The sequence below is a fragment of the Octodon degus genome, unplaced genomic scaffold (assembly GCF_000260255.1).
Source record: "Octodon degus isolate 3935 unplaced genomic scaffold, OctDeg1.0 scaffold00074, whole genome shotgun sequence".
Lineage (NCBI taxonomy): Eukaryota > Metazoa > Chordata > Mammalia > Rodentia > Octodontidae > Octodon > Octodon degus.
The window spans coordinates 13021108-13031155 of record NW_004524650.1 but is presented as its reverse complement, the minus strand read 5'-3'; the positions used below and the strand labels follow the sequence as shown (position 1 = coordinate 13031155).

The following is a 10048-nucleotide window of genomic DNA, read 5'->3' as shown; positions in this document are numbered from 1 at the left end:
CTGGCTGGCATGTGGTGCTGGGGGATTGAACCGCGGTCCCTGTGCTTTGCTAAGCTTGTTCTAAGTACGTGCATTAGACCACTGAGCCATCTCACCAGCCCAGCCCCTTCAAATTCTATAAATAATTGCTTTGTGATAGAGGAAAATTGAATATAAGTTCACAGAGAAGTAAAACAGGGAAATTCCAAGCAAAAATAAGAAAGATGATGTGGTCTAAAATTGCTGTTTCCCTTTCCTTTTAAAGAAGAGGATACCTCTCTTACCAGTTTTATCATAATAGAGTAAAAGAGAAAGGGAAAAATGGAAGACGAAAGAGGCGAGACCTAAAGCATTCTAATCAAGGACACATTTATTTGTAGACAATCATGGAATGTGGACATTGATGTGCACCTTCAGATGTACCATGTGTTACTGTTTAAACACAGTTTCTTTCCCAAAGAAAGAAAATTCTTGAATCCAAATTGCATAATTTCTCAAAATAATTTATGTGGGTCCTTGAAATACTGCCCAGAATGGTGAAAAAAATTTAGGCAATAAATCATTGAGTTGGCATTGTCAGAAAGACTCAATGGAACATAGACTCTTTTCCACAAATAACATAAGCATCTTTGCCCTCTGCGCAGGTCTAGAGAGCCTGGCCCAGATCTATGTCAATGCCATCAACAGTGGGGAACTGCCCTCCGTGGGAAACTCAGTCCTAGAGTTGGTCCAGAGAGAGAACTCAGCTGCAGTGCAGAAGGCCTTGGCCCACTATGACCAGCAGATGGGCCAGAAGGTGCAGCTGCCCACAGACACCCTACAGGAGCTGCTGGACCTGCACGGGGCCTGTGAGAGGGAGGCCATGGAAGTATTCACAAAGAACTCTTTCAAGGATGAGGACCACCGTTTCCAGAAGGAACTACAGGTTAGTATTAATATTTTTGTGGTTTACTCTAGCATATGGGCTAGAGGGCGAGCATTTTCTATGGCTGGTAAAGCAGGACTTAATTAAGAAAAGGAAGTACCAGACTTGAAAATAATGACAGTCACTGGTGGGGTTTGCTCCATGTTACTTTTATCCTAAAACTCAAAAATGCATGGATGTACTCCAAGGAATTTAGAATTTCAAGTTTTCATATAAGCACATATCTTCCTTCCAATATTTTACACCCAAGGACAAAAGTTAAATTGATTTTATTCCTTTCAAAATTATATTTGCAAGGTGTTATCATTACTGCTTTATTACTGAAACAAAACTGGCATGTGTATCTACTGAAAGATGGCACATGCAGGATGCACAGGGTTAGCCACCGTCCTTCGAGTTAAGTGTGCACCTCTACCTTCTCACACAAGTAGAAAAATAAACTATAAAACATCATAAAACAGTAACCTGCATTTCAAATCCAGACAGGGATCAGAAATAGGGAAACCTAAGATTCCTTTAAAGCACAGAGAACAAGAAAAGTTGGTTTTAGCATGTTACTACCCAAAAAAAAAAAGTGTTATTTTTCAAACAGTATCATTCACAAAACTTTTCAAGATTTGGCAGAAGGATCTAGTCTAGCTCATATTCCACTAAATTTCTACAAAAGATTGTATATTCTTTTTAAGAGCAACACCACTGGAGAAGACTAAATTTTTGCTAACATCTCTGGAATTTTGTCCCTTTGAAGACCCTCCTAGATGCAAAGCAGGACGACATCTGCAAGCGGAACAAGGAAGCCTCTGCATGTCGGTGCTCAACTTTACTTCAGGGTATTTTTGGTCCTCTGGAGGAAGAAGTGAAGCAGGGCATTTATTTTAGGCCAGGAGGCCATAACCTTTACCTTGAAAAAATGGAAATCTTGAAGGCAAATTACTGTCAACATCCAAGGAAAGGAATACAGGTATCCCCAGATTTATCTATTAACAATGCGAGCATTCTAGAAAAACACTGAGCACAAGAGGAAAAACATGGATACAGGCACAAAGATGAGTTTACATCTCAGTCTTTTTTTTTTTTGCCAGCTCAGCCCACCTTGAGGGCAGGGCTGGCACAGCATGTGGTGTTGGAGATGGAACCATGCTCCATTGCACCTGCTTAAGCTTGCCTATGCAGGCACTTTATTTTTTTAATTTTATTTATTTATTTATTTATTTATTTATTTATTTATTTATTTATTTTTGGTGGAACCTGTTATTGAACTCAGGCCCTTGCACTTGTGAGGGAAGCACTTATTCACTGAGCCATCTCCCCAGCCCCATACAGGCACTTTGGACCATTGAGCTACCTCACAGGCCCCTGTCTTTTTTGTTAGTATATGTTTATTGTCCATTTTTTGTGAGGAGATGGCACATGTACATAATGCACCTTAATTTCTTCTTTTGTCTCCTTTCCTTCAGTTTCTCCTTACGTCTTCGATCCTTGATCACTCTTCTTTTTTCTCTGAAATATATTTGAAGTACATTATGTTTACATCCTTGTGGGGAATTGGCCCGTGCATATAACATGCATTAATTTTTTTTCTTCCTCCCCTTCCCCTCTGTTTTCCTCCCTAATTCTCTCAATGCCTTTCCTCTTTGAGAGAGACCTACCTCCGCACTTGCTGTTATTTATCTTTATTTGGGCTTTATTTCAATCAGTGTTCATGCAGAGCCACGCGCTGTACCTTTCCAGCATAGCCATAGCCATGGCACAAAATGAACATCACGACTATCTCCAGACTTCTATTACAACCTTTAATATTTATGGCCACAAAGGAATGCTATGTTGGCTACACAAAATGAAGCTCCAGAATTGAACCTAATTTAACAAATGAAAAGGTTTTAATGTAGTTTCAATAGTAGTCATGGGTGCTCAGTTGTCAAGGCCCAGGTCATGTGCACACCAGCAACGGGATAACCTTGTGGACACTTCCACCAGGTAGTGGCTGAGCATCCACTACGAGGAGAGGATGTGGGGAGGAAACAGAAAGAAAGAGGTCCACATGGCTACAAGTTACACTTCCCTGGTTCTGACTGCATGTTTTGGGGTTCATAGGCTGAGGAAGTTCTGCAGGATTACCTGAGGTCCAAGCAGTCTGTGAGCGAAGCTGTTCTACAGTCAGACCTGGCTCTCACCACTCAAGAAAAGGAGAAGGAAGGTGAGATGAAAGTGCAGGCAATGCCATTGGACAGGAAATTCCCAAATATGAAAATAAATGCAGCCAGGTCCTCCCAAGAGCCCCACAGTCAGCTCCTATCTGGTCATCTGGAAGGGTAAGATAACCCAAGGAATCTGCATCTAAGAAGTGGTAACAATAATAGGTGAGAGTGGGAAGCAGGTGGAAGCGGCACAGTCATCTGAGAGAGGTTTGTTATTTCTGCTTTTCCACAGAGGCTAGACGCAAAGCAGAGGCTCAAAGGGCTGAAGCACAAAGATTGGAGGCCATTGCCCAGGAGAACCAGAGAAAGTTGGAGGAGAAGGAAAGGCTCCACCAGCAGCAAATGAGACAGATGGAGATCGACAGAGCAAACCTCCTGGCGCAGCAGCAGAGGGAGCTGCAGAGGCAGCAGGAGCGCAGGCTCCAGGTATGTATCAGAGGTTTCATCTCAGGGTTTGTCTCTTCTCTCCCCTCATGAGCATGAGCCTGAGCCACGGCAGTGGGGCTGGGCAGTGCAGGTGGAGGCCCAGGACAAGTACCCTGGAGTCAGACTGCTGGGCGAACCCAGGCTGCACTTCCTACCAAAGACATGGCTGAGGAGGCAAGGGCTCGCTTCCCCCTGCACCTCGTTTGCCTTTCCTGTGGAACAGGCACAGTGGTGGTACATATTTTACAAGGCTACTGTGATAATTAGATGATTGATTCTTGTGTTCAAAAAAATACTAGGTACCCAACAAGTATATAAATTGTTAAATAAAAACGAAGGCCTTTCTGTCCCACAATAGGCTTTAATTTTGGTAACTCCCCTGTAAAATGCTTTGCCTTGATTGCAGATGCTTTCTTACATCAGTTCCTTTGGCCCTGTCTTTGCCCCTGCCCTTCCCCCAGCCATCTCTGGCTTGCACTTTGTTCCACCCAGTCCAGAGCAGCAAGGACGTAGCTTGAGCAGCAGCAGCCCCTATGTGTCAAGCACTGTAGAAAGCCCCCTGCAAGCCCCCCTCATCTACTCCATTCACTGGGGAGTAGAACCAGCGTGCCCCCAGTCTTCAGATGAGGCAATTGAGGTCCCAAAGTGAGGACTAAATCCTCATATCATACAGCCCTTAGGCTGTCAAAACTTCTTGCTGTCAGTGTGGTCTAGAGCACTGCTGCCCTTGCAAACCTGGTGTGCAATTCCTCTGTGAGTAGCCTCCTGAGCCCATGGCTGCCCTAAACCTTCGCCCTGCTTCCCAGCCTCTCTGCAGGCACTGGCTGCTCAGCAGCTGCTCCAAGACATTCTTGAGAACTGATGCTCTTTTCTAAAGGACAGTAGGGGCAGCCCATGATTTTTTACATCTTTATTTCTGTCTTTGAAAAGTGTGGTGACCAGGAGCACATCCTCACACAGGGCTCCGATGCCTCAGCTGACTCTGAGGGTGTCCTACCCACCCTTTTTGTATCAGCATCTTCTATTCAACACATAACTATGATCGTCCTGTGGTTCAGTCAGAATTGAAGTCAAGGTATGACTGAGATTATTCAGAGACGTTGTTTAGTATAAAGGTAAAAGGTGCACTCATACAGAATCCTGAGTACACCAGTATTTCAGGGATGGAAACATAAGTTTCAGGAGCTAGAGAAAGAGGAGTAGTAGTTATTGCTGTAGAAGGCTGGATGTCTAGAAGTGGAGAAGAGCTTTTCAGAGACTGTGTACTGCCACTGTGGAGCAAACGAGTAAGGACAACTCAACTACTGAGGAGAATAAAAACAAAGTAACAGTTATGTTTCCAGAGTGATTTACTACTTAAAATATCTGTTAACTGATATATTTATAAAATCCACAACTTTTTAAAAAGTCAGCATGCTGTCACACATGACTACAAAGATTTAAAAAGACTGAGTCTTAGGTAGTGAGAAAGATTACCTAAGATTGACTGTTGTGTTATTGCCTGTGCTTTATACTTTCTATTCACCACTTTTAGGAGGAAGCAGAAAGGCAAAAGGCAGAGGCTGAGGCTCAACAGAGAAGACTGCAAGAGCAGCTAATGTCTTTGAGATCTTCTGCCTCAAGGCGTGATGACTGCATCTTGCTTTAAAGTGCTAAATATTTGAGCTTTCTTTTTTTTCTCCCTTTAACTGCAGAAAGGAACAAGAAATATAGAACTTTGGGCAATCGATATTGAAGTCATTCCATTGCCTCCTGTGTAACTTTCTGTATTTGGCTCAGGGTATTACAAGCTCACAGGTTCGCAGTTAACGAAACAAACTGGGTCAGTGGGCTGAGAGCAAGATCTCAGGCCCAGGTGGTCACCCTGCCGCTGTGCGCAGGTGTGGGACACTGTCAGAGGAGGCAGCTGAGGTGCAGGGGAACTGGTGGACACCTCAGCTTGACAGAGACCCTACTCTACGGCTGTGGCATAGCTGGTCAGCAGTGTCAGCAGGCCATCTGCACAGAGACATTCCAAGCTGAGAGCCACTACTATTAGTATGAAATGGAGACATTTTGGAAGATAAATTAGTGGCAAGGAAACTACGCCCTAGACTTAAAGACCAAAAAACCCAAATACGGTAGTGATTTCCTTTATATTTGACCTTACTGAAAAATGTAATTTAAATAGTACACTCTATAATGGGAAATAAATTATATTAGATTTACTATACTCTTGTAATTTTGTAAACTTTGTAAATAGATCTCATAGGAATTGTGCAAAAAACCTGATTTGATTCATTCAACTATCTTTGCATTAGAGCTAAGATTCAGTCATTTTAATTCTTTGTAGTCATGTGTGACAGCATGCTGATTCTTAAAAAATTTATGGATTTTTAAATATATAAGTTAATGCATATTTTAAATATTAAATCTCTTTTAAACCATAATTGTTTCTTTGTTTTTATTCTCCTCAGTAGTTAAAGTGTAGGGAGGAATAAATTCCCTAGGGAAATTAAGAATAACCTTTAAGATGCAAATGAAGATAGCCTTTATTACACATTTTGGTCATTTTCTGTTTCATTTAACAGAGTAAAATATATTTTATAAAGCATAGGAGCATTAAATAACACTCCATTTTTATCTCCCTTAATTCTTTATTTATTTAAGGAATTTCCCAGGTGACCTTTATGATAAGAAGTGAAATTTTTTTTTCTGTTGCTCCAGTATAACAAAAGTAGATTTATGTTAAAACCGATGCTCTTTTTCTATTCTTAGGAGAATAGAAAGCTAAAATGCTCAGATCATGTATGGTTGGGTCCAACTCAGCTGTATTTCTGGACTTGACAGCTTGAGAAAGGACCAGCACATTGATAAAACATTTGTATAGTAACTCTCTGTAATCATTTCCATAACTTTTAAAAATCATGAAGAAGTGTGTCAATTATTTTAAGATTCAAGAAAATGTCCTAATAGAAAAGAACAAGTGCTCTACATCTGCGACACCCACCTTTGATAAGTTTTAAACCCCTCAGATTCCATGTGGCAAATTTGGGTTTCAGTGCTCCATGACTTGCTGCCATGAGCCAACACCATATAGCAAGAACCTGGCATCTGTCTGCCTCGAACCTCTTGTCCTGTATGTTCCTTTGCCAAAATGAGGGCAGAGGAAATTTCATTTTAGTTATTTATTTTTATTTTGATATAGGGTCTTGCTACACAGTTCAGACCCATAGCGATCCTCCTGTCTCAGCCTCCCCAGCACTAGAGTTCCAGGTATGCACCACTATACCCTGGGTTCCTGGGCAGCATGGCATTAGGTACTGGGGATCAAACTCAAGTCCTTGTGCTTGTCAGGCAGGCACTTAGGCTGCCGAGCTACCTCCCCAGCCCATAACTGGATAAATTTGAAATGTAAGGAAAAGTGCAGAAATAGAGTCTTCTCCAGAGCTTCTTGGGAGCTTACTCCTCTCTACACTTTGATTTTAGTCTCAGAGATTTCCATTTTCCAGAATTATACACTAATAAACTGCTATTGTTTTGAGTCTCTGACTCTATGGTAATAATTTGTTACATGGCTGGAACAGGAAACCTAAGTTCTTTATTAGTAAATTCTGAAAATATTTATTAATGCCAGCTAATATGGATTCAAGATTGTGTGCCAGTAATGATTACTGTAGCAACTCTTTCATTCTTCACCAAAATCCTATGAGAAGTTAGTATAGTTTTTTTGCATTTAATTTTAAGTAATTATTAATATGCATTACTACTACTCTTTATTCCTCTATAATATGACACATTTGGAATATTATACAAAACATGAAATATAAAATAATCCCTACAAATTGTAAAGTGGATGCACACATAAATAGCTTTATAGTAACAAATTAAGCATTCCTGAAACCCAAAAGACACATACTATGACTTCTAGCAATCCTGCTAGAGTCAAACACAATCACCACTTTCATAATTCTTTGTAAATTTTATCACACGCTTGTGAGGTCCCAGATGATAAAATTTAGTTTGGCCTGCTTTCTATATAAGTGGAATGATGGTGTATGCATTTTGTTTGTATCTTGTTTTCTTTGTTAATATTATAAGGTCTGTCTTGTTTACTTAGTGTAGTTGAGAGATGTATATATTGTGTAAAGTAAAGCATTCTTTGTTCCTATTAGTGATGATAGAATTAGAGGGTGAGGGTGAAAGTGGTGGTACATGTTTATAATTTATAATCCCAGCACTCAGGAGGCTGAGGCAGTAGTTTGCCCCAATTTCTAAGTCAGTCTAGAGACTACAACCATGAGTTAATGTACATAGTGAGTTGTATATACATAGTGAGATTTTGTCTGAAAAGAAATCTGACATAACAAAAGACAATGAAAGTTTACATTTTAAGAAATTTATTACAGTGAAATACACATTTTCATTAATCTCCCTAAAAGTATGCTTTTCATTTCGAACACATGTATTCCAATTATTCTTTGCAACTTTCGGAAGCAATTCTGGAAGCACTCTTTTGTGAGTTTCTTTACAGGTGTGATAAAAACATCTTGTGCTTCCTGCTGTCAAGTATAAGATCAGGGCTCATAAAAACCTTACAGTGTCCTCCTCCACGACACTCACCAGGATGGCACTGTGTGACTTCTGGCTGTTTCCCAAAGTAAAAATGACCATGAGAGGTGAACTTTTCAAATTGACCCAGGACAACACGGCATTCACACAACACTGCCACTAAAGTCGCTCCCATACAGGACTTCAGTTGCTTCAGAAAAATGACAGTAGGCTAGTTAGAGTGAGCAGAAATATTTGGAGCGAGGTTAATGGCAGTGTCTTTCCCTGTAACAAGTTTGTCAATATTTACATGTTCATGATACTTTTCTAACACTCTTTGTATGTGTATTTGCACAATTATATTTTATATAACCTTAGTAAGGACAATTTTGGACATACACACTTGCACAATTGCATGAAAATTTCCTTGTGTAGAACTCCCAGAAATGAAATTCCTAGGTCAGTGAGGATGCGTGTTTAATTGCATCTTTCTACATTAGGTTTGCTATCATTCAAATTCTCTCCGGCAGCTTACATACTTTCCAGAACAGCAATGTCAGCATCACATCAATGTTCTTCACTTCTTTTTGGCTTAATTCAATGAGAAGAAGGATTTGTACTACTAGTGTTTGGACAGGATATCCTGTCTGCAACTTGTACTATGGACAACCACTAAGAAGATAACAATGTACAGTGTATTAATTATTGAAACTGTCCTTTCAATCAGTTTTGAAACTATCTCATTGCTATTTCTTTCTCAATGAAATAAAAAAATTTTAAAAAAAGAATGGTAGCTATGTGATGATACCTTGCTTATACATTAATTTGCTTGTTTTTCCTACAAACCAGGTATAGCATCTCTTCATGTGTTTGCTGGTTCTTTTTTTATTTTTTGTGAAAGGCCTGTTTTTATTTCTTCCATTGTGTTGTCTACATTTTTGTCTACTTATGGAAGTTCCTTAAGTATGTTGGCTATAAGGTTTTCAGGGTTAGATGGCTGGTCGATGTCATTTATTCCTCTGTGACATCCTTTAACTTACACAATTTTCATGAAGAAAGTCCATCATCTTAATGTGACCAATGATATTTTACTTTAGCCCCAACAGCATGCATGGGGTGTGCATGTGCATGCTTTGGCATGTGCACATGCGCCTGAGTTCAGGGTGAAATCCTTCAGCTGTGGAAGGCCCTGGTGTTACTTATCTCTTTATGTTCTAAAGTGAGTATCATTGAACCTTTCTAATTTAGCTCTATAATTTAGTATGAGTTCAAAATCTGCATTGTGTGAATATGAGTTCAAAAAAGTTTTCTGGAAAAAGGACTCATTTTTCCCAACACACTTTAATAAAAGTTAGTCTTTAACCCAGCCTTTGGAAAGAGCTACTCAAGTTGAAATATGAAGCTATGCCTTTCAGGTCTGGGTCTGTCTTAATTTTGGCTTATTCTCCTTCCTCGGGTGCACATATGACAGCACATTATTTCCTAAATTGTAAAGTGCTTTAATTTATGCTCTAATCAAGCCACAAAGTTTTTCAAATGTTTCTTAACTTCACTCAAAGATTTGAAACCTCCTTATCAATGACTTAGTCTGTTACTGGGATTACATTGAATTTATTATTTTCTTTTCTATCAGCTTCTTTTAAAAAAATCTATTAACATTCATTGTGGAAACCATTTTACTATGTAGAGAACTTTGATTTGTCATTTTCTATTCAATATCTTAGAGATGTTTTTCTTTTGTTTTTAACTTGCATACTTCTCTAAAAGAAACTGCTCTTTGTTTTCCTTTCCATTTCTTCTTTTGGAATCCTAATTATAGTTTCAGTAAATTTATTTATTTTGCTCTTTACAGTATCTTAAGATTCTAGGTACTCATGTTTCATTTATTTCATTCTTTAAACGCCTTTGTGACTCGCTTTGGTGAGTATCTAGTGAGTGACTTCAAGGTGTTTAATTCTTTATTATGCTGTGTCTATGTTCAAACTTTTGT

The 10048-nt window shown here is 39.5% G+C and overlaps 1 protein-coding gene across 1 annotated transcript in view; it reads left to right on the top strand.

Moving 5' to 3' along the window:
• Positions 1-5384, top strand: part of LOC101569362 (guanylate-binding protein 5-like) — a 14837-nt gene extending 9453 nt beyond the window's left edge. Inside the window, exons 7-11 of the mRNA XM_004635771.2 lie at positions 624-904; positions 1653-1865; positions 2999-3101; positions 3335-3528; positions 5063-5384. Of these exons, the coding sequence (XP_004635828.1) occupies positions 624-904; positions 1653-1865; positions 2999-3101; positions 3335-3528; positions 5063-5176 (905 nt within the window). The 3' untranslated portion in view covers positions 5177-5384. The remainder of the gene's footprint in view (positions 1-623; positions 905-1652; positions 1866-2998; positions 3102-3334; positions 3529-5062) is intronic.
• Positions 5385-10048: the final 4664 nt, after the last annotated feature.